This window comes from Podarcis tiliguerta, assembly GCF_965153285.1.
Source record: "Podarcis tiliguerta genome assembly, chromosome: 14".
Lineage (NCBI taxonomy): Eukaryota > Metazoa > Chordata > Lepidosauria > Squamata > Lacertidae > Podarcis > Podarcis tiliguerta.
Genome location: NC_139547.1, coordinates 49256677 through 49281323, shown reverse-complemented (window position 1 = coordinate 49281323; position 24647 = coordinate 49256677). Strand labels below are relative to the sequence as shown.

The 24647-nt window shown below is 49.8% G+C and overlaps 1 protein-coding gene across 2 annotated transcripts in view; it reads left to right on the top strand.

Annotated features, from left to right (window-relative positions):
• INTS1 (integrator complex subunit 1) overlaps positions 1–24647 on the top strand; it is an 89881-nt gene that overhangs the window by 5816 nt on the left and 59418 nt on the right. For both annotated transcript variants that reach the window (XR_014504883.1, XM_083413298.1), the window contains exons 5-18: positions 347–506; positions 1918–2023; positions 4831–5017; positions 6183–6328; positions 8734–8875; positions 8983–9159; positions 10933–11041; positions 12236–12356; positions 16397–16474; positions 17558–17715; positions 20193–20289; positions 21486–21577; positions 22347–22407; positions 22821–23018. Coding sequence is in view for 1 of the 2 variants with exons in the window: in XM_083413298.1 (XP_083269424.1) it covers positions 347–506; positions 1918–2023; positions 4831–5017; positions 6183–6328; positions 8734–8875; positions 8983–9159; positions 10933–11041; positions 12236–12356; positions 16397–16474; positions 17558–17715; positions 20193–20289; positions 21486–21577; positions 22347–22407; positions 22821–23018 (1832 nt within the window). In the remaining variant the exon portion in view is untranslated. The remainder of the gene's footprint in view (positions 1–346; positions 507–1917; positions 2024–4830; positions 5018–6182; positions 6329–8733; positions 8876–8982; positions 9160–10932; positions 11042–12235; positions 12357–16396; positions 16475–17557; positions 17716–20192; positions 20290–21485; positions 21578–22346; positions 22408–22820; positions 23019–24647) is intronic.

Genomic DNA, 24647 nt, shown 5'->3' with positions numbered 1-24647 from the left:
CTACCCCATTAACTAATGTTTTTATTAAGCTATGGAGGTTTTATTATTTTGGCTAAAATTAGAGGGAGCCCAGAGTTGCCGGTGCTGCAATTATCAGCCACCGTTCATTTCTGCCACACAGATCTGTGCCATCCCAAAAGTTTGAATACCCGTAACACCAGCATCTGATATAAGAGTGGCTGGAAAGTACTGATCTTGTCTGTTTGGGGCACACCCACCCACCCCGCTTAACTGCTTTGATGCCTGTGTGTTGGTTCTCTTGACAGTTGAGCCCTGGGATACAAAAAGGGGACCAGTGCTTTTCGGTGTAGGTGCAGAGAAGAGTTTCTGTTCATCTCCTTTACAGGTTTACATTGAGGATTCTCTGGGAGAGCGTATCTGGGTAGACAGCCCCCACTGCAAGACCTTTGTGGAAAACATCCAGACGGCTTTCAGCACCAAGATGCCCCCCAAAAGCATTTTGCTGCATGGGGAGGTTGGACGCAGCGGAGGAGACCTGAGCGCTGGTAGGGCACTGACTCAGAGAGTTGCTTGGAAGGTGGTTGTTTGTTTTCTGAACATACAGATAACAACGTCAACATGCAAGAGAATCACATCCATTTTAATTGTGTTCACTGTGAAGTCCAGTAGATTAAAGTTAAAAGATCTCTATTGTTTGATTGATAAATTATGGTATGCGTAGACCTGTTGACGTATGAAATCAAACCAAGCTAAACTGCCAGTTGTGTTTTTTACCTTCCATTGTCTTTTTGTTAACTTTTCAGTTATGTATTGTTTTACTCAGGGGTCAGCAAACTTTCTCAGCAGGGGGCCAGTCCACTGTCCCTCAGACTCTGTGGGGGACCGGACTATATTTTGGGAGGGGAAATGAATGAATTCCTATGCACCACAAATAACCCAGAGATGCATTTTAAATAAAAGGACACATTCTATTCATGTAAAAACACACTGATTCCCGGACCGTCTGCAGGCCGGATTTAGAAGGTGATTGGGCCAGGTCTGGCCCCCAGGCTTTAGTTTGCCTACCCATGGTTTTAAATCCCACCTTTTCCTCCAAGGAGCTCAAGATGTGGCATGCGTGGCTCTCCCCCTCCTCATTTAATCCCCACAACAACCCTGTTAACCTCATAGACAATGACCGGCTCATGGTCACCCAGTGAGCTTTATAGCCAAATGGGGATTTGAACCCTGGTTTCTCAGGTCTTAGTCTGATACTTTAACCACTGTGCCACACTGGCTCTCAAATTTGCCAGATGCTTGGATAACGTTAATCCTGTACCACTTTTCCGATGTTTACTTATCAGCTGATGAGCTGCCACCTTTGAAACTAAAACTAAGTCCTTGTAAGGAACATCAGCCTTTTCATCATCAAATAGGAACAACAAAGCCAGCTGTGGAATACACTGAAGCTTGCATCCTACTATTTTACCAGTCTCTTCAAATACCTTTTGCCAAAATCAGTTTGTTACGGAACAGTTCCACCACATATGATCAGTACAATCCCTCCAGCGTGGTTTGCTTAACATTTTGTTGATGCAGAAGCTTAAATGGAACTTCTCAGAAATTGACCCGGTGTGAAATTTTGACAATGGTGCTTGGCAGGTCCTGGGATCTGAAGATGAGATTAGCAGAGAAATTGCCACAAAATGAGATGGCGTCATTTCATAGGGCTTATTTCAATAAACCATCGTTTAAGGTTAACCACAGTGTACAGTTCAGACGTAGCACTAAACTGTCGTTAATTGAAACTGGAAATGAAAGCTTCTGCACTCCTCGCAGCTCTTCTGGAGAGGAAGGGTGAGAATGAGTCTGTGATGTTTGCTGCTTGTTCCCACTGTGACAAACCACGGTTTATTGTGACATCTGAACTTGCTCCCTTTCTCTGTGTTGAAATGTGTATTCTTGGCTTTCCTTCAGGGAACAGCCCACATCCCTCTGTGCCTGAAGAGGAGGACAGCCAGAGCGAGCTGCTGATTGCTGAGGACAAGATGAGTCCAGAGCAGGAAGGACAACTGATGCCCAGGTACGCTCACCCATTGATGGCAAATGCCCTCGCTTCAAACAGCACTGGAGAACTGCAGAATGATTGAAGGAAATGTAGTGTGTGAGATTCAGCTGGACCTTCCTATGTCTTTATTAACCCTATAGCAGGGGAGGACAGACTCCACACTTACAGGACCTTCTTTGTGCTTTATCAGATCCACCCAGGGGAGCCAGGTGCAAAAGCATGGTGTCCTCCGCTGCCGAGCTTTGCTTTGAGAGCCAGAACTGAGGAGCAGTCACACTCCTCCCCACCCCCCAGATCCATTCCTGGTCACCCCCTGTGATGGCTTGTGAGTGCTCTCCGCAAGAAATGCCTCTGCTCACTCAGCGATACATATATACAGTGGTGCCCCGCAAGACGAATGCCTCGCAAGACGGAAAACCCGCTAGACGAAAGGGTTTTCCGTTTTGGAGGTGCTTCGCAGGACGAATTTGCTATGGGCTTGCTTCGCAAGACGAAAATGTCTTGCAATTCCTGGGGTGTTTTTTTCACTCCCCACCCCCTTTTTCTAAGGCACTAAGCTGCTAATAGCCTTTTAGCAGCTAATCCACTAATCCCTTAAGCCTTTAATAGCCGCTAATAGCCGCTAAACCGCTAATAGCGCTAATCCGCTAATGGGCTTGCTTTGCAAGACGAAAAAACTGCTAGATGAAGAGACTCACGGAACGGATTCTTTTCATCTTGCGAGGCACCACTGTACGTCCTTTATTTTACATATGTACAAGCAGCACACATAATCATGCGTCCTAATCCTCCGGGTCAGATTCTTGGAGTGACTTACATCCGCCCCTTTTCCAGCAGAAGAGGCGAGGCGTTCTCATGTGATGTCTCTGTCCCCTCCTCTTTAACACCCTCCTTTCCTGAGCAGTTGGAACCAGCACTGCCTCGCTGTCCGTGCCAGAGCTTCCTGTGCGGTGTTGAGGCTCTGCCCCAGCATCTGAGAGCCTTCCCTCCTCCTGAGTTTCCCTCCTTTCCTCCACTGTCACTTCCTGCCCCCCTTCCTCTACTTGTCTCTCCTCTTCCCCTTCGTTCTCCGTCAATACCATGACAACCCCTAGCTTTAATTTGAAGTGTGGGTGTCCGGGATGGGGGGCAGAGTCAACTTGTTGTTGCTGCTATTGTTAATGAAGTAAAGGCATGAGGCGGGAGTTGAGAATGCAGGTGAGCTGTGCCCAGGCAAGCTGCCAGCTAGCTCTGCCGAGGCTCTTTTTATTAGCACAATATGCAAAACCAGTCAGATGCATTTTGGACTGTGCCCTTTACATCTTCCAATCCCGCGATCGTGGGGTAGTCCAAAGTTATTTTGGCACCTGTTTCCACCGCGTCATTTTCCCCTTGCACAATGTATGATGAAGGAGACAAAGGTCACAAGACAGGGCATGGCAGACCACTGAGAAAGCCAAAGGTTAGATAGAGGGCATGATGTTCAGAAAGCTGTGGCTTGTCTGTGGGTGGAAGTGTGCTCCACGCCCGGCGATCATTCCTTCAGTTAAACAACCAGGAGTCAAACTCTTTCCAATTTCCTGCAAATCACTCACTCCCAGTAGATCCGTATGTGGCTTCTCTCATCCCTGCCTTATAGGCGTTGTAATTCCTATAGCTGTAGACGCAGTGATTGCATATGGCAAAGGCTGGGAAGAAGAAACGACGGGATTAGTTGAGGGCAAGAAAAGATGGTGATTAGACTGTTCTGAGGCACAGTTGGTACTAGCATGAGAGACAGCCTTTTCTGTGTCTGCTCCCCTATTGGGGGATTCCCTCCCAAGAGATGTCATCCTGGCTCCCTCCCTGTTATCCTCCAGCTGGAAGATCAAGATTTTCCTCTTCAGACAGACCTTTGGAAACTAAGGTGCAGACAGACGATGCTGATAATGGGGTTGCTCTCAGGACAAACCGCATTTGTAATTGCTGGTTCTCAACGTGCTTTGATGTGTCTCATTTAGTGTTTCCCACTAGTTTGTTTTTGGCATTTTATAATAATGCTTCTTCCAAATGTTGTCATCCGCCCTGAATCCCAGTTCGGCTGTGTGATAGACCTAAAAGCCATGGCCCCAAACCTGTCCTGCTCTGTTAACCTCCTTCTAAAAGCAGCCTGTGCTTCATGCCCAACATTTGTTTCCGAGCACAATTCAAAGTGTTGGTGCTGACCTTTAAAGCCCTAAACGGCCTCGGCCCAGTAGACCTGAAGGAGCATCTCCACCCCCATCGTTCTGCCCGGACACTGAGGTCCAGCTCTGAGGGCCTTCTGGTGGTTCCTTCCCTGCAAGAAGTAAGGTTAAAGGGAAGCAGGCAGAGGGCCTTCTCGGTGGTGGCGCCCACCCTGTGGAACGCCCTCCCATCAGATGTCAAGGAAATAAACAACTACAGTGGTACCTCAGGTTAAGAACTTAATTCGTTCTGGAGGTCTGTTCTTAACCTGAAACTGTTCTTAACCTGAGATACCACTCTAGCTAATGGGGCCTCCCACTGCTACCGCGCCGCCAGAACACAATTTCTGTTCTCCTCCTAAAGCAAAGTTATTAACCCAAGGTACTATTTCTGGGTCAGCGGCGTCTGTAACCTGAAGTGTCTGTAACCTGAAGTGTCTGTAACCCGAGGTACCAGTGTACCTGACTTTTAGAAGACACCTGAAGGCGGCCCTGTTTAGGGAAGTTTTTAATGTTTGATGTTTTATTGTGTTTTTAATAGTCTCTTGGGAGCTGCCCAAAGTGGCTGGGGAAACCCAGCCAAGTGGGCGGGGTATAAATAATAAATTCTTATTCCTATACGACTTTGTCCTGTCCCAGGTACGACGACCTGGCCGAGAGCGTGGAAGAATACGTCCTGGACATGCTACGGGACCAGCTCAACAGGCGCCAGCCCATGGACAACGTGTCCCGGAATCTCTTGCGCCTCCTGACTGCCACCTGCGGCTACAAGGAGATTCGACAAATGGCTGTGCAGAGGCTGGAGATGTGGCTGCAGAACCCCAAGGTAAGAAGGCTGGGCTTGGTTTGGAATTTTTAAAAAACTGAAACTCCCTGTTCCCTTACTTGAACTTGGAGATGGGGCTGGATTCTAGCCAGGACAGGTATTTTTTGTTGTTGTTGTTCTGGCATGTTTTGTGTGTGTTTATATTGTAAATCGCCCTGTGATCTTCAGACGAAGGGCAGTAAGGAGATTTAATAAATAATCTGACCTGATAGTCTGACCTGATATTAGGCAGCTTCCCATCTTCATTTTTTAAATCATTTTTATTGTTTTTGCAAATACAAATGTAATGGTTCTAGGGGTTGCTCGTGCGTAAGTTGCCTTTACTCCTGGCTAGGTTGCATGGTTGAACCCTTTCTGTCAGGACAGCCTCAAGATCCGTGGCTGCCTCAGTCGCTGGCAGAATCCGTCAGTGGGTGTTTCTTGAACCTTTTCCAGCATAAAAGCTGTTTGACGCCCAGTCTCCTCCCCCGTTGCCTGCGCGAAAGTTTCCTGCGCAAGGTGGGTGTGGGCAACGGAGTACTCGTACCCTCTCCGCTGGTCTCCTGCGAAGAGTCCTGGAGCCACCTCTCCGATTCCTCTATCTCCTCCCTTTCCCACTGGTGTTACGCTGATTACCTTCCCCAGCGGATGGGCTATCCCTCCTTCTACTAGGACCTTCTCCACCATCGTCCGGGAGCCTCCTCTCCGCCTCCTGCTCCGATGCCAGTTCCCTGACAACAAAGTACAAATAAACACATACTTATAAGAACATATCTGTATAAATTCTCTGAATCTCGAGACTTCCCCCCCATTCCCTCCATAAAGTCTTATTTTAAGCATCTACAACTGCATATTCAATCATTCTCCAATTTTTATATCAAACCGTATTGTCCATAATATTTTTTTACACTACAAGTGAGTCAAAATCCTTCTCTTGTTTCCATCTGCTTACAGCGGCCTCCTAAGTAGCTTATAAAATTTCCCCATTCTTTTATAAAGTTTTTATCCTTTTGGTTTCTGAGTTTTCCAGTCAGCTTTGCCATTTCAGCTTGGTTTGCCATTCTTCTCTGGTAGGAACTTTATCTTCTTTCCAACTCTGGGCTAAGCTTCCCATCTTTGTTTTATTCACGTGGCTTCTTTCTCCCCTGCCTGCCCTCATTGCACCCCTCTTCCCCTTCCTTCCCAGCTCACCAGGCCTGCCCAGGACTTGCTCATGTCGGTCTGCATGAACTGCAACACCCACAGCTCTGAGGACGTTGAGGTGGTCTCCAACCTGATCAAAATCCGCCTCAAACCCAAAGTGCTTCTCAACCACTACATGCTGTGTGTCAGGTAAGCCCAGGCTGAAGCCAGGCAAAAGGCCCTCTTTCACTAGGCCTGGGGGCCTAATCCGGCCCGCCGGTTGGGTAAAAGCGTAAAAAATCAAGCTCAACAACTTTAACCCTAAAAAAGATCAACAACTTTGGATCTGGCCCTCTTTGAAAAAAGTTTGTGGACACCCCTGCGCTGACACCTGAGTAATAATAAATAATAATAAATTTTATTTAAACCCCGCCCTCCCTAGCCAGAGCCGGGCTCAGGACGGCTAACACCAGTCAAATTACAATAAAAACATAATAGGGGGTTGGGAACCAATTTAAAATACAGGTTAAAAATACAATTTAAAATGCAGCCTCATTTTAATAGTAGCCCATAGATAAAAACCATAAAGGGAGGGAAACATAAAGGTCAGACTGAGTCCAGACCAAAGGCCAGGTGGAACAGCTCTGTCTTGCAGGCCCTGCGGAAAGATGTCAAGTCCTGCAGGGCCCTAGTCTCTTGTGACAGAGAGTTCCACCAAGTCAGGGCCAGTACTGAAAAGGCCCTGGCCCTAGTTGAGACCAACCTAACCACCTTGCTACCTGGAACCTCCAAAATGTTGTCATTTGTGAACCTTAAGGTCCTCCGCAGGGCATACCAGGAGAGGAGGTCCCGTAGGTAAAGGGCAAAGGTGGGCCAAATCCTCCTTGTGGGTAGGGCTGGACCGATAACCGATTTTCAACATTGTGATATACGGGCTAAACATCGTGATATACCAATGTATCATGATGTCTGGAATAAGGATGGAGCTACGTAGAGGCATTGGCTGGCTTCACTGCTTTACCTGCATTGTGGTTCTTGCATTACACACACCCACATCCACACATCGTGATTCACAATATATTGCCACGTCAAAAATTATGAAAACGATAGTGCAATACGGACTTCAAACTGGTTTTGGACAATATATCAGTCTATCGCCCAGCCATGCTTGCGGAGAGAGCAGGCGCAGTAGGAGCAAGGTTTGTGCACATCAGTGGTTAGGAAAAGAGACTGGTGGACCTTGAATTGTTGCTAATGGAGATGGGGAAAGGTTTCTCCCCTACATCTGGCAGGTGCCAAGGACAGGTAGAATTCGCATTAAGTCCAGCAGTCTGTCTAGGAGCCTAGTTACAGTCAACTTGGTTGGTTCTTTGTTCAAAACCTCTGGTGGGAATACCACCCCGTATAAGAATTTTGGTCTGATGTGCGTTAGCAACTGATTAGTGATAATATTAAATTTATGCTAGAATTATTTTTTTGCTTTCATAATGTTTAAAGACTGCTTGACTGTTAAAAGGAAAAGCAAATGAGCAAACCACAAAGTGATAATTACCAGTAATAACAAGAACAACTATCTAACACATTAAAAATAAAAATAAGTAAGCAACAAACTAAAAACAGGGTAAGACATGTCAACACATCTGGGTAGGCTTGCCTAGACCTAAAATGTTTTTATCTAGTGCTGAAAAGAGTTCAATGAACGCTCTGGCCTGATGTCAATAGGCAGGGAGTTCCAAAGTGTAAGTGCTTTCTTACAAATACAGAATGACATGGCACATATTAAAGGTAAAGGTAAAGGTACCCCTGCCCGTACGGGCCAGTCTTGACAGACTCTAGGGTTGTGCGCCCATCTCACTCAAAGAGGCCAAGGGCCAGCGCTGTCCGAAGACACTTCCGGGTCACGTGGCCAGCGTGACATCGCTGCTCTGGCGAGCCAGAAGCCGCACACGGAAACGCCGTTTACCTTCCCGCTAGTAAGCGGTCCCTATTTATCTACTTGCCCCCGGGGGTGCTTTCGAACTGCTAGGTTGGCAGGCGCTGGGACCGAGCAACGGGAGCGCACCCCGCCACGGGGATTCGAACCGCCGACCTTTCGATCGGCAAGCCCTAGGCACTGAGGCTTTAACCCACAGTGCCACCCGCGTCCCATGGCACATATTACATGACACATAATAATGGCTTTACAGGACATCACAAGGACACAAAATTTAAGGACTTGCTTCGGCGTTTCCTTATAGTTGCTAGGCAAACCACCCTTTGATCGTGGAAAAAATTGGATACCCTAAACTTACCCACGTTATATAGAATGATTTGGACTTTAGCAATAGCATTAAAAAATGCATATAGAATCCAGGTTCTGCAAGGAAAAGGAAAAACCACAATAATTTTACGTCACCTGGCAGAACTTTATTACATATGCAGCGGGCAACTTTAATTACATGTAACATGAACTATGGAACTTCTTATTCTTTGAGGAGGTCTTGACATGCCTTGTATATCACACAGGTGCTTTTGTCAAATTCCCGCTCCTCTTTTTTCTACATTTTATGTAGTATTGTTTTTCTTCTGCATAAATAAGCTTTTTCCCCCTTTAAAAAAAACTCCATTTCCTTCAGGGAGCTGCTGAACGCCCACCGGGACAACTTGGGCACAGTGGTCAAATCGGTGGTCTTCAACGAGCTTTCGAATGCCAGAAACCCCAACAACATGCAGATTCTCTACACCGTTTTGCAGCACAGCCCAGAGCTCGCTCCGAAGGTAGGTGGCTGGTTAGCCAGGGCTGGGGAAGCAGTCGGTGGGGCAGATCCGCCCCCTCTTGGCAACCCCACTTAACGCAGCATCATCTCCTCTTGCTCTCTGCCCAGTTCCTGGCGATGGTCTTCCAAGACCTGCTGACCAACAAAGACGACTACCTGCGCGCCTCGCGGGCCTTGCTGAGGGAGATCATCAAGCAGACGAAGCACGAGATCAACTTCCAGGCTTTCTGCCTCGGTCTCATGCAGGAGCGGAAGGAGCCTCAGTACGCAGAGATGGAGTTCAAGGTAAGAGGCGCGCTCAGTTTCCCCCACCAGTTGCTTCTGCGAAAGGCGCCTTGTATGGTGTGTTCCTTCCGTGTTTTTGTTTGTTTTTGTAATTTTCAATTACTAAAGGTAAAGGTACCCCTGCCCATATGGGCCAGTCTTGACAGACTCTAGGGTTGTGCGCCCATCTCACTCTAGAGGCCAGGAGCCAGCGCTGTCCGGAGACACTTCCGGGTCACGTGGCCAGCGTGACATCGCTGCATCTGGCGAGCCAGAGCTGCACACAGAAACACCGTTTACCTTCCCGCTAGTAAGCGCTCCCTATTTATCTACTTGCACCCAAGAGTGCTTTCGAACTGCTAGGTTGGCAGGTGCTGGGACCGAATGACGGGAGCGCACCCCGCCGCGGGGATTCGAACCGCCAACCTTGCGATCGGCAAGCCCTAGGTGCTGAGGCTTTAACCCACAGCGCCACCCGCGTCCCAATTACTAAAATCCGATAAAAACCACATTTTGTCAATCTCTAATTCATATGCCAATATATACCAATTATAAAGCCAATTATACATTTTGTGCAATTTCCCGTGTGCTGGATTTCAAGGTGGAATGTGCTTTTTTCCCCATCCTGCTTCCGAAATCTTAATTAATCCAACTACATTCAGTCTTGTTCTTAATCCCTTATGCACAGCTACAGAGCTTTTGACTTCCATTCGTATTATCAGATTTAACGAATCTTATTTCTGTAACAGAAGTTCTATGTCCTATAAATTTCCTGTGTGCGATGTTCACCGTATTTTTTGCTCTATTAGACGCACCGGACCATAAAATGCACCTCCCACAAAAGCCAGGGATAGCCGCATGAAGCCTCCACAGGGCAGCAGGATGAAGGCTCCCCACTGCTCTACGGAGGCTTCGTGCCACTAAGGCAGAAGCTAGAACAGCTAGAGGGAGTGCTGCGCAGCACTCCCTTTGGCTGTTCTGGCTTCTGGGGTAGCCCGTGAAGCCTACGCAGGGCAGCGGGATGAAGCCAATGGGAAGCTGCGCATGCCTCCTCCGCACTGGAAGGAGCACCGGAAATAGCATTTGCGCATGCGTGCGTGTACACACACTCTGGCCCACCGCGGCGTCTGTGGGACCGTGAACCGGCCCATACCACAAAAACTTTGCCGACCCCTGACAGAGCTGTTCCGCCAAGCCTTTGGCCAGGGCACAGCCTTACTCCCTCCTATGGCAATCTTCACAGAACTCTAGCCCAATGGTTGCTATCAATTTGATTTGAAGTAATTTTTAATGAAATGATTTTAGAATATTGTATTATTTTATTGTTGTTAGCCGGCCTGAGCCCGGCTTCGGCTGGGGAGGGCGGGATATACATAAAAATTTATTGTTATTATTGTTATTATTGTTGTTATTGTTATTATTGTTATTATTATTATTATTATTATGTACACTGTTCCGTTCTGTTGTTGTATTTTTGAATCCCCCTCTCTCGGGGAAGAAGAGAGAGAGGAACCATGTTTTCCTTTGTCCAGATTTGTGTATAATAGAAGTAGCTTAGTACTCACACCTCCAGTCTAGCTCTGCTGTTGTTGACTCTGCTAAGGCAGTGTGTGCTCACGTCCCAAGACGTGAGTCATGGAAGCACGTTGGGGAAGAAGACTGATGGATTTCCCAAGCGCCACGCAGAAGGGAGAACCGGGCTGGCACATGTGTCGTTTGCCTGGGGGGCCTGTCCTGCCGCCCGGCAACCCCCCACCCCACATAATCACCATCCTCCCCTCTTATCCCTGGCAGGACCGCTTTGTCATCCACATCACAGACCTGCTGGCCGTCTCCATGATGCTCAGCATCACTGCCCAGGTGAAGGAAGCCGGCCTCGCGTGGGACAAAGGCGAGAAGAAGAGTAAGTGGGTTGCATCACCTGGCTTAGTCTCTAAAAACAGGGCGAGGAAGAGGGAGCTGGGTAGACATGCAGGATCTGTGGGCCTGCTCTGGAGATGCTGCCCAGAACCGATGTGAAAATAAAGCACGTAAATAAATAAAATTATGAATTCCATCACATGTCTGTCATAATAAATCTGAGCTTTGTTGCCTGTTTCGAGAACGTTACCCTCTTTTATCAATTAAAAATGAAGCATTTGCATGCCCAAACTGCACAGACAGCAGCAGTGGTTTCGTTTGCAAGAGTCGGGGGCCGTTTTTCCAGCGCCAGTCCTTCAGCAAAGGATCCCTTTTGTTTCCCCAGGATCATGTGATTCTTACTATCTCTTTTTCTTAATCTGCATCTGAACATTGTTAACAAGATAACTCTTGCAGGCAAAAAATTGAACTCCAGTTAATTTTTTTAATGTGGTTCTTTTTTGAGGGGGGTGTTATTGGCTTGTTGTTTTCATTTTGATTATATGTATTGTGGTTTTACATTTTGATTTTGTTCTGTGAACCACCCTGAGACATCCGAGTATAGGGTGGTATATAAATTCCAATTAATAAATATAAGTAAAATGAATTTTCTTATTGCCGCCACCCACCCTTCAGATCAGTCTGCCCGGACTTAAGAACAGAGCTTATGTGTTGAGAGCCACAATTTCCCCCATGGTAACCTGTTTGGAGCCGCATTTTGTTTGGGGGGGGGGGGCAGGACTGCAACCAGAGGTGGGCAGGATCACACCGAAAAGAGTGGGGCCACCCTTTCTCTTTTCCTACTACCCTGTTTCCTTTTTATCTCTCTCTTTCTTGCACCCTTCTTCTCCCTCTAGCCATCCCTCCACACCCTTGCATCTCCCTCTCGCTTTCCTGCTTCATCCCAGCCCAGAGAAGGACTTGACCTCTCTTGCCAAGAGGTCTGATCACTTCTGGAAGGCTTTTGAAATCAGGCCAAGAGGGGCATGAACTGAGGCCCCTTGGGCTGCAGATTGCCCACCCCTGGCCCGGAACCTTGACCCACCTGTTTTAAGTAAGATGGGGAAGATGCTGACTTTGGCCCTTTGCCCTTTCCCCTTCCCCACCATGGCTGTGTGCAAGAGGGCTTCCTGGCTCTGCCGTCCTGGGACTTGATGACGTTCCTTCTGACCTCCTCTGCCTCTCTCCTTCTCCCCAGACTTGGAGGTCCTGCGTGCCTTCCAGAACCAGATCGCAGCCATCCAGAGGGACGCGGTTTGGTGGCTGCACACGGTGGTTCCCTCCATCACCAAACTGGCTCCCAAAGAATACGTTCACTGGTAAGAAGCTGAGCTGGAGTTGATGGTGCACCCGGCCTCTTGGGGGAATGTCCTGGGTTCCCTCTGACCACCCTCATTCAGACCAGGATTCGATCTCGGAGCCAGAAGGCAGAGGGTGGGGAATCAGAATAAGATGAAATGGGGGGGGACGGGACATGCATGGATCTTCTGACAAGGTAGGAGATTGCTCCTTCCCTGCCCAAGAGATCTTGTGGGAAGTTTCAGGACAGATTCAGCACATAGTAGTAGTAGTAATAATAATAATAAATTTTATTTATACCCTGCCCTCCCCGGCCAGAGCCGGGTCAGGGTGGCTAACACCAGTAAAATTACAGTAAAAACAAAATGGGGGAGGGGGGAACAAATTTAAAATACAGGTTAAAATGCAATTTAAAATGCAGCCTCATTTTAAAAGTATCCCATAGATCAAAACCACTGGGGAAGGGAAACATGAGGGTCAGACTGAGTCCAAACCAACGGCCAGGCGGAACAGCTCTCTCTTGCAGGCCCTGTGGAAAGATGTCAAGTCCCGCAGGGCCCTGGTCTCTTGTGACAGAGCGTTCCACCAAGTTGGGGCCAGTACTGAAAAGGCCCTGGCCCTAGTTGAAACCAATCTAACCATCTTGCGACTTGGGACCTCCAAAGTGTTGTCATTTGTAGACCTTAAGGTCCTCTGCGGGGCCAACCAGGAGAGGCGGTCCTGTAGGTACGTGGGTCCTAGGCCGCATAGGGCTTTAAAGGTCAAAACCAGCACCTTAAACCTGACCCTGTACTCCACTGGGAGCCAGTGCAGTTGGTAAAGCGCTGGATGAATGTGATCCCGCAGCAAGGACCCCGTAAGGAGCCTTGCCGCAGCATTCTGCACCCACTGGAGTTTCTGGGTCAGCTTCAAGGACAGTCCCGCATAGAGCAAGTTACAATAATCAAGCCTGGAGGTGACCGTCACATGGATCACTGTGGCCAGATCAGGGCGAGAAAGGTAAGGGACCAACTGCTTAACACAGGGACAGGGAAGCTGCTGGACATTGATTGGTGGATTACCGTATTTTTCGCACCATAGGGCGCACCTGACCATAGGGCGCACCTAGTTTTTAGAGGAGGAAAATACGGAAAAAAAATATTCTGAATCAAATGTTGCACTAAACTATTTAAAGCAGCAAAGCGGGCGGCTCCTGTCCACTTTGCTGCTTTAAATTGAGCCTCAGAGGAGGGTAGGAAGGGGAACCACGGCTTATCTAAGTCCAGTTAATAATGCTGAGCCTGACTTATGGCCATCGAGATTAGCCTGGCCATCTCAGTGGAAATCTGGGGAGGCTGGGGTGGACTTTTCAGTGGTCAAAGTGTGGTTGTGTCTTCCTGCCCGGCCTCTATTTCCTGCCCTCTTTCCCCCCTTCACCCCTGCACCCTGCTTTGAGGGAAGGAAGCAGAGCCATGGATCCTCTGCTCGCAACTGCAGTGGATTCCCTCCACTTTGAAGCAGGAAAGTGGGAGAGGAGCTGCTTACACAAGTGTAAGCTGCTCCCCTCCCACTTTTCTGCTTCAAAGGGACCCCGGGAGAAGGGAATCTGCTGCATTCGCCAGCAGAGGATGCATGGTCCCCTTCCTTCCCTCCTCCGTAGTTGCTTTGAAGGAGGAAAGTGGGAGAGGAGCTGCTTACACGAGTGTAAGCTGCTCCCCTCCCACTTTCCTGAGCAGCGGAGATCCATGGTCCCCTTCGTTCCCTCCTCCTCCTCCTTGGTGCTTTGAAGGAGGAAAGTGGGAGAGGAGCTGCTTACACGAGTGTAAGCTGCTCCCCTCCCACATTGCCGCTTCAAAGCAATCACGGAGAAGGGAATCTGCTGCAGCCTCGAGCAGCGGAGGATCCATGGTCCCCTTCCTTCCCTCCTCCTTAGTTGCTTTGAAGGAGGAAAGTGGGAGAGGAGCTGCTTACACGAGTGTAAGCTGCTCCCCTCCCACTTTCCTGAGCAGCGGAGGAGCCATGGTCCCCTTCCTTCTCTCCTCCGCAGTTGCTTTGAAGCAGGAAAGTGGGAAAGGAGCTGCTTACACGAGTGTAAGCTGCTCCCCTCCCACTTTCCTGAGCAGCGGAGGATCCATGGTCCCCTTCCTTCTCTCCTCCGTAGTTGCTTTGAAGGAGGAAAGTGGGAGAGGAGCTGCTTACACGAGTGTAAGCTGCTCCCCTCCCACTTTCCTGAGCAGCGGAGGAGCCATGGTCCCCTTCCTTCTCTCCTCCGCAGTTGCTTTGAAGCAGGAAAGTGGGAAAGGAGCTGCTTACACGAGTGTAAGCTGCTCCCCTCCCACATTGTCGCTTCAAAGCAATCACGGAGAAGGGAATCTGCTGCAGCCTCGAGCAGCGGAGGATCCACGGTCCCCTTCCTTCCCTCCTCCTTAGTTGCTTTGAAGCAGGAAAGTGGGAGAGGAGCTGCTTACACAAGTGTAAGCTGCTCCCCTCCTACATTGCCGCTTCAAAGGGAGCGCGGGAGGAGGGAAGCTGCTGCAGCTTCCCCAAGCTCCCGCAGAAGCCGTGCGCTCTTTAAAGGGGCTGCGCGGCTTCTCCTAGCTTTTCTGGGAGGTGCGGGGATTCCCCCACCTCGTAGAAACGCCCGCAGGAGCCGCGCAGCCTTTAAAGAGGGCGCCGCTCTTTGGGGCTTTTCCCCGAGGAGGGAGAACGGACCGATGCGGCCAGTCAGTCCCTTCTCCCTCCTGGAGAAAAGCCCGCAAGAGCGCACGAAGCTTGTGTGCGGCTCTTGGGGGCTTTTCCCGCCTGCCTCCCCCTTGCATTCGCTCCATAGGACGCACACACATTTTCCCTTGCTTTTTAGGAGGGAAAAAGTGCGTCCAATGGTGCGAAAAATACGGTATATTTCTATGCTGATTTTCATTCAAACGATGAGATCCCTGCTTCATGCAGTAAATAATGACATGACAGCATTACAAATACAGCATAACTCTCGTGGAATAATTAGCAAGTCGCCAGTAAAACAATTACAAATCATCAGCGAAACAATTTCAATTATGAGGCGCTATTAACAAAACAACTACTACAAAATAAACTAAGTATCGCAATTATAGTCATGTTTTAGGACTACAGTATTTGTAATCTAGAAAGCAATATTACCGTTGGCACAACAGCAGCCAAAATTAAACTAAGCACTGTTCAATTCATACACACGCTCCCCACATCCCCATGACTGATAATCTTTCAATCTGTTCAGCTCATTAAAATGCCCAGGCATATACCGTACTTTTCCGTGTATAAGACGCCCCCATGTATAAGATGCCCCCTATTTGGGGGGACTCAAATATAAGAAAATGGGAGGAAATGGCACGGAGTTGTTGAGTTGAGCTATTTTTTTGTGGAGAATTGACCTGAATTGAGCTTTTTTTGCGGAGGAATGCCAAAAATCACTCCCCCCCACTTGTCTCTAAATCCACCTCCCGTCTGTCCCATCACCGACAGAAGCTGCCAATCACCCGCCCAATTGCCAGAGCGTCAGCCAATCAACGCCACCCATTGACACAGCAACCAATAACACGCCCAATAGCCGCTGACAGCCTCGGCAGCAACCAGTCATACGTCCACCCTATGCACTACCCGTGTATAAGACGACCCCCACTTTTTAGCATGATTTTAAAAGGGGAAAAAGCATAGTTTTATACACGGAAAAGCACGGTAATACCCGTGGCAGCAACTCCTTTCTGAAGGTTCCTCGGGCTGGAGGTGGGGCAGCACCGGGGAAACCAACCCCCACAAGATGACAACGTCTCTCACCCCTACAGTTCTTCCTCTGGTAACAACCTCCTTTTGAAGACTCCTGGGGCTGGAGGGTGGGGCAATGCAGGTGGAAAAAGCCATTGCCTGACGGACGGCAGAAACCTGTCACCCCTCCACTTGAAAGCTTGATGGGTGGGCAGGGAATCTCGTTGGAGCAACTTTGCTGCTCCTGTGCAGTCTTGGAACATTTCCTCCTGTTCTTGGGCTTTTGACCCTTTTCTTCCTGGATCAACTGATTCTGACACATCGCTTTTTCTTATTTTTTAAGCCTCCACAAAGTGCTGTTCACAGAGCAGCCAGAGACCTACTACAAATGGGACAACTGGCCTCCCGAGAGCGACCGCAAGTAAGTCGGGGGCTTGGCTTGGCTTTATTTATTTAAAAAACCCACAAAAGCCCAGGGAAAAAGGTTGTCACTCTTATGCAGAAAGGTTATTGGCTAGTGTCAGGGAACTGCCATCGGCCAGAGGCGAGAGATAGAAGGGCAGTTGTGTCACAGGGAACCTCCAAAAATCTTGCAAAGCAGTTCCTCTTCCGGCGAGGAGGAAAGCCCCACCTCCAGTGGAGGGGGGGGGTGCAAGGACCAGAGGATGCTAGTAAGAACCTTAACACCGCCCCTGAGCCAGTTGGAGAGGAGGGAAGCACGCCTTTGCCATCGCCCATCATGCGCAGTAGTCTGAGGCGCAGGGAGGGGCAGAAAAGGCTGGGGGTGTCAGGGAACTGCCATCGGAGCGGGAGGCGGAGAGGAGGCTCCCGGACGATGGTGGAGAAGGTCCTAGTAGGAGGAGGGATAGCCCATCCGCTGAGGAAGGTAATCAGCGTAACACCAGTGGGAAAGGGGAGGAGATGGAGGAATCGGAGAGGTGGCTCCAGGACTCCTCGCTGGAGACCAGCGGAGAGGGTACTAATACTCCGTTGCCCACACCCACCTTGGGCAGAAAACTTTCGCGCAGGCAACGGGGGAGGAGACTGTGTGTCAAACAGCTTCTATGCTGGAAGCGGTTTAAGAAACGCCCACTGACGGATTCTGCCAGCGACTGAGGCAGCCACGAAACTTGAGGCTGTCCTGACAAAAGGGTTCAACCAGGCAACCTAGCCAGGAGTAAAGGCAACTTACGCACAAGCAACCCCTAGAACCATTACAGGGGGTGACGCGACTTTTATGCTGGGGGGGAGGTACAAAAACAGACCACTCCCGGATTCTGCTAGCGATTGAGCCAGACATGAACTTATGACGCTCTTCACTGTAAATAGTTTGCACCCAAATAAAGCCTGTAAAAGACAGGTCGGAGTCCTGCCTGGTTGCTCTCGAGCAACCGCAACAGCACCTGACAGCTAGGTTTGCGGATTTGTTTGACTTTGCACCCTACATGGACTGACTATTTGGAAGTCAGTAGCTCTTTCTCTCTCCCTCCCTCTCTCTCCCCAGCTTCTACCTCCGCCTCTGCTCCGAAGTGCCAATCCTCGAAGACACACTCATGCGCATCCTCGTGATCGGCCTGTCGCGGGATCTCCCCCTCGGCCCCGCCGATGCCATGGAGCTTGCAGACCATCTGGTGAAACGGGCGGCAGCTGTGCAGGCAGACGGTAGGATTCTGGAAGCGAAGCCTCAGTTTCGCACGCCCACCGGTTTTATTTTGCTTATGCATCTCCAGGTGCTGGAATCATAGAATTGTAGAGTTGGAAGGGACCCGGAGGGTCATCTACGATACGATAATCTTTATTGTCATTGTCAACAAAATTGGAAAATCTACATAAGACATTCAAAACCCAACAAGCCTGTTATCCCAACCTGGTTAGCCCCCTAAAAACTCTGATACCCCATTTTTAAATACAATATACTTCCATAGGGACGCGGGTGGCGCTGTGGTTTAAAGCCTCAGCGCCTAGGACTTGCCGATCGAAAGGTCGGCGGTTCGAATCCCCGTGGCGGGGTGCGCTCCCGTCGCTCGGTCCCAGTGCCTGCCAACCTAGCAGTTCGAAAGCACCCTTAAGTGCAAGTAGATAAATAGGTACCGCTTTCTAGCAAGAAGGTAAACGGCATTCCGTGTGCTGCACTGGCTCGCCAGATGCAGCTTGTCACGCTGGCCACATGACCCAGAAGTGTCTGCGGACAGCGCTGGCCCTTGGCCTCTTGAGTGAGATGAGCGCACAACCCTAGAGTCTGTCAAGACTGGCCCGTACGGGCAGGGGTACCTTTACCTTTACCTTATACTTCCATACAGACTCCTTACACTGTGTTTAAAACCAAAATCGCATTTGGATAGAAACTGTTTCTCAGGCGGCTAGTCCTGGCCTTTATAACCCTGCACCTTCTTCCAGAAGGCAGAAGCTGAAAGAGATCATTTCCGGGGTGTGCGCTATCCTGCACTATCGCTGCAGCTTTCTTATGGCACCTGGAAGCGTAGATTTGATCCAAGGTGGGAAGAGTGTTCTCTCCGCAGTCTTTATAACTCTGGACAGCATTGTTTTTCCCCTGACTGTGCAGCTCCCAAACCACACACACAGACTAGTTCTAGTCTAGTTCTAGGTAGGAACTCAGCAAAAGCGTCCACTGTTGTTGGACTCCGGTTCGCATCAGAGCCAGCCAGGGGTGGAGGAAGGGGGGTGCGGTGGGTGCGGGGCACCCCGGGTTTCACCACTGGGGGGGGGTGACCAAATGCCAGGCAGCACTCACTGTGGGGCCTGCAGCGTGCCCGAGCCACGCATCTCTCCTGGGAAAGACACGGTGGTTTGGCACCCGCAGGCTCCACGCTGCCCAAATGGTCTGCCTGCTGCCTGCCCCCCAGCTGTAGGGCAGCTGAGTGGGAGGAGGCAGGCAGACTCCAGAAGCCCCGCGGTGCGGCTCGCGCCACCCCTGGGCACGCCGCCCCACGCGCCTGAGCGGCTTCCTCTGCTGCTGGACCCAGCCAGCGCGGCCATTGGCCAAGGACGATGGGAAATGATAAACAAGGCCACAGTTTCCACATTTCTACTATAAACGGCGTGAGGACTCCAGTCAAAAATCAGGATGAACACCTGCCAAATAATCCTGTCTCTTAAAAAAACACAAGTTCCCCGTTTGTGTGTGTGTATGTGTGTGTGTGTGTAAAGTGAAACCTAAGGGGCTGGCCCTCATGGCAGCAGATACAGTCACAGTGGCGTAGTGTGGGTTGTCAGCACCCGGGGCAAGGCAAGTAATTTGCACCCCCCCCCCGCTGCACTGTCCCTCCCCCAGATAGTCCCTCGCTCTCTCTCCGCACCGCACCACACGCCTGGCACCCTCCCCTCCACAGTGGGCGGCGACCCGGCGGCTCGGATCGGATGCGCACAGCCAGCACTGCAGTGAGAGAGAGTGAGTGAGCCAGGTAGGGGCAGAGAGCTGCGAGCGCGCCCCTCCCCCGGATGTTGCGCCCGGTGCGGCTGCCCCCCCCCCTACACCCCCCACGCTATGCCACTGTACAGTCATACCTCTTGTTATGTTTGCTTCAGGTTAAATCTTTTCAGGTTGCATCCCGTGGCGACCTGGAAGTGCCGGAAAGGGTTACTTCTGGGTTTCACCTCTTGGGCATGTGCAGACGCACAAAATGACGTCACACGCATGCGCAGAAGCGGCGAATTGCGAGTCGCGCAGATGCGGGTTGCGTTCTGGGCTCTGGAACAGATCCTGTTCACAACCAGAGGTACCACTGTACAAATAAGATTAGAGCAGAGTTTGCTCACAACCTTTGAGGGTAAATGGAGTCTAGGTGAGATTTCCAATCGAGGCAGAAGGACTTTTTCACTTATAAACTTCCCTGTGTCTCCCCAATGTATTTGTCTCTATTTTCCCATTTTTACTCATTTATTTTTCTGCCCTGCTTTCTTTCTGCGAAGCTCCATTGGGCATCATCCTGTCTGGGCAATGGACCAGACCCGGGCCAGCTTACCTGTGCTTTCTGTTACTCCTGTATAACCTAATTTCCTTATCCCTTTCGTCAAATCTGCACTGTTTTCCTTTAGGACTCCGCTAGCTTTGAGTCTGCAGTCTTAAGAAATTGAATTGCGTCAACACACAGCTCATGACACACGTCTGCTTCCTTTAGATCTTGAAGTCTTGAGAGTGGAGAGGATCCAACTGATCGATGCCGTCTTGAACCTGTGCACTTACCACCACCCAGAGAACATCCAGCTGCCCCCTGGGTAACATTTGCATGCATGAAACTCTTGGATGGTGGCTAATGGATTGAAGTTGAATCCTGACAAGACAGAAGTATTGTTTTTGGGGGACAGGGGGCGGGCTGGTGTGGAGGACTCCCTGGTCCTTAATAGGGTAACTGTGCCCCTGAAGGACCAGGTGCGCAGCCTGGGAGTCATTTTGGACTCACAGCTGTCCATGGAGGCGCAGGTCAATTCTGTGTCCAGGGCGGCTGTCTACCATTTCCATCTGGTACGCAGGCTGAGACCCTACTTGCCCACAGACTGTCTCGCCAGAGTGGTGCATGCTCTAGTTATCTCCCGCTTGGACTACTGCAATGCGCTCTACGTGGGGCTACCTTTGAAGGTGACTCGGAAACTACAACTAATCCAGAATGCGGCAGCTAGACTGGTGACTGGGGGCGGCCGCCGAGACCACATAACACCAGTCTTGAAAGTCCTACATTGGCTCCCAGTACGTTTCTGAGCACAATTCAAAGTGCTGGTGTTGACCTTTAAAGCCCTAAACGGCCTCGGTCCAGTATACCTGAAGGAGCGTCTCCACCCCCATCGTTCTGCCCGGACGCTGAGGTCCAGCGCCGAGGGCCTTCTGGCGGTTCCCTCATTGCGAGAAGCAAAGCTACAGGGAACCAGGCTGAGGGCCTTCTCGGTAGTGGCGCCCGCCCTGTGGAACGCCCTCCCAGCAGATGTCAAAGCGATAAATAACTACCTGACATTTAGAAGACATCTTAAGGCAGCCCTGTTCAGGGAAGTTTTTAATCTGTGATATTTTACTGTATTTTTTGTTTCTATGGAAGCCGCCCAGAGTGGCTGGGGAAACCCAGCCAGATGGGCGGGGTACAAATAATAAATTATTATTATTATTATTGGGCTAGAGAGAATAACTTCATTTTATTGTGAGCAGAAAACATAAGGAAGGGGTGGGGAGCCAATAATAGTGAATGGCTATGTCTAGGGCAGTGTTTCCCAACCTTGGGCCTCCAGCTGTTTTCGAACTACAATTCCCATCATCCCTGACCACTGGTCTTGCTAGCTGAGGATTATGGGAGTTGTAGTCCAAAAACAGCTGGAGGCCCAAGGTTGGGAAATGCTGGTCTAGAGCATCTTTGGGCAATGGAAGCAATTTTTTAAGAAAATTAAACTACAGCAATGCAATATGATTGTTTCTGTTTGCTTTGAAGGTACCAGCCTCCAAATCTGGCCATCTCTACTCTCTACTGGAAAGCTTGGCCTCTTTTGCTCGTTGTTGCCGCATTCAACCCCGAAAACATTGGTGAGTGTAATGAGGACAAAAAGAAGAGCCTGCTGGATAGGGCCCAGGACCCATCTGGTCCAGCAACCCTGTATCCCCTTACCAAACTACAATGCTCTGAATGGCAGAAAGTCATTCCCTTTTCCTAGGAAGCTCAAGGAATTGTAGCTCTGCGAAGGGGATAGTGGGGGAAGTCTCAGCATCCTTAACAAACTACAACTCCCATAATTCTTTGCTGGGGGAGCCATGGCCGTTTAATTATATACAGTGGTTATACTCGGGTTACAGATGCTTCAAGTTACAGACGCTTCAGGTTACAGACTCCGCTAACCCAGAAATAGTACCTCGGGGTAAGAACTTTGCTTCAGGGTGAGAACAGAAATCATGCAGCAGCGGCGGGAGGCCCCATTAGCTAAAGTGATGCTTCAGGTTAAGAGCAGTTTCAAGTTAAGCACGGACCTCCAGAACGAATTAAGTTCTTAACCTGAGCTACCACTGTGTGTATGTGTGTGTGTGTCTGTGTGTGTGTATATATATATGTGTGTGTGTGTGTGTGTGTATTAGCTGAGAGTGATGGGAATTGTATTCCAACAGCTTCTAGAAGGCATCAGTTCAAGGAAGGAACTGACAGCCAAAAATAACACGTGATCTACTGGGGAGAGGTGTGTCATTGGGAAGAGTATTGCAGAGAGCTGTGTTCAAACCTCTGGCTGTTCTGCATGGTGCCATCTCAATTCTCTCTCTCTCTCTCTCTCTCTCCCCCCCCCCCCCCCCCCCGCTTGTGTCTTAGGTCTCGCTGCCTGGGACGAGTACCCCACGCTAAAGATGCTCATGGAAATGGCCATGACAAAGTAAGTATGCTAATCCCGGCTATTTTGGGGAGCTGAAGCTTAGTCTGTACATAGGGCAGATTCCCAAGTGGGCCAAACGAATTGTACAATTTCTGGCTGCAGGTGGATGCTGCGTTAAGATTAAAAGAGTGGGGGAACCAGCTGAAGGCTGAAGATTAGCACAGGAGGTGTCCTCCTGTTCTGACCCCAGATGGAAACTCAAAATGGGAAGGCAGGGCAAGAGTTTCTGATAGCTCTGAGTGAGCAGCTTTTACCCTCGAAAGAGGCACTCTTTACGCTGCTCTGTGCTCCTGCGGTTGGTTTTCTGTCCTCTTAACACCAGGGCCTTTTGGGTGGTGGCGCCTGCCCTCTGGAATGTGATTCCAGGGAACATTTTTGATCTTCTCCTGTGGTCTTATATTCCCCCATCTCAGCAATTACTCCTACCCTCCTTGCACTCTGACGGACGAAGAGACCCGCACGGAAATGATCAGCCGCGAACTTCAGATCTCGCAGCGGGAGAAGCAAGAAATCCTCGCTTTCGAGGGCCACCTGGCGGCAGCGTCGACGAAGCAGACCATCACGGAGAGCAGCAGCCTCCTGCTGTCCCAGCTCACCAGCCTGGATCCCCAGTAAGCAGCCTCTGTTGCCCCAGGGCAGCCTTCCCCAACCCGGCGCCCTCCGTACGATTCAAACCGTGCCGGCTGGGGTTGATGCGAATTGTCTTCCAAAGGGGAATGTGACACAAGTTCAGGTCTTTCAAAGTGGGGGGAGATCATGGGATTGAAACATTTTATTGTCACTTGTACAACTTGTATACAGTGAGATTACACAAGCACCCCCCACTCAGCTCTCTTAGTCTTAATTCCCCTCGTTTACTGACGCACACCCACCAAACCCGGAAGTCAGTTGCCCCGTTGTTATCTTTTCATTCAGCAGCCTAACAGCCCATGGATAGAAGCTGTTCTTTACCCTGTTGGCGCGACTAATCATGCTTCTATATCTTCTGCCCGAGGGCAGGAGATCAAGAAAGTGCCGGCCAGGGTGTGAATCATCCCTGAGGATTTTCCTCACTCTCCTGAGGCAAATTTCTTCTGCTATTTCATCCAGCGGATTCACGGGACAGCCCATAATATTTTGTGCTGTATTCACCACCCTCTGTAGGCACTTCCTATCAGTTGATGTCAAACCAGCGTACCCCACCGCGATGCAGTATGAAAGGACACTTTCTATTGTTGAGAGCCAGTGTGGTGTAGTGGTTAAGAGCGGTGGACTCGTAATCTGGTGAACCGGGTTCGATTCCTCGCTCCTCCACATGCAGCTGCTGGGTGACCTTGGGCCAGTCACACTTCTCTGAAGTCTCTCAACCCCACTCACCTCACAGAGTGTTTGTTGTGGGGGAGGAAGGGAAAGGAGAATGTTAGCCGCTTTGAGACTCCTTCGGGGAGTGATAAAGCGGGATATCAAATCCAAACTCTTCTTCTCTTCTTCTTGACCGGTGGAAGGAGATAATCAAAAATGTTTGACATAATATGGTGCAGGGATGTACCATAAATGAAGGTGTGGGTGGTGGTGGGGATTCAGGAGCCCTCCCTGTGGAACGCCCTCCCATCAGATGTCAAGGAGATAAAGAAGTACCCTCCTCTTGGAAGACCTCTGAAAGCAGCCTTGTATGGGGAAGTTTTTCATGTTTGGTGATTCATTGTCTTTTTATATGTGTTGGAAGCTGCTCTGAGTGGCCAGGGCAATCCAGCCAGATGGGCGGGGTATAAATAATAAAATTGTCATAATAATTATGAAAACACTAAAACAAATAAAATTATACAGTATAGTACATAAAACATTATACACCTTGGGTGTAGGCTACCTGAAATACCATATCTCTCTATACAAAGCTGCCTGGGTGCTAAGATTCTCAAGTGAGCACCCTCTCATGGTCTCATCAGCATCAGAGGCACGGTTGGCGAAATGACATGAGAGAGCGAGAGAGCCTTTTCTGCTGATCCCAAATTGTGGGATTCCCTCCTGAGAGAGGCTCGTCTGGCTCCCTCCTTGTCATCCTTCTGCTGGCAGGCTAAACCCTCCTGTTCAGACCAGCCTTTGGAAACAAAGGTGCTGTCAATGCTGATCCCTGGGCTGCTGGCAGGGTTTTAAATTGCTTTTTAATCTATTTCAACTCCTGCTTTTAAGTAGAATCATAGAATCATAGAGTTGGAAGAGACGACAAGGGCCATCGAGTCCAACCCCCTGCCAAGCAGGAA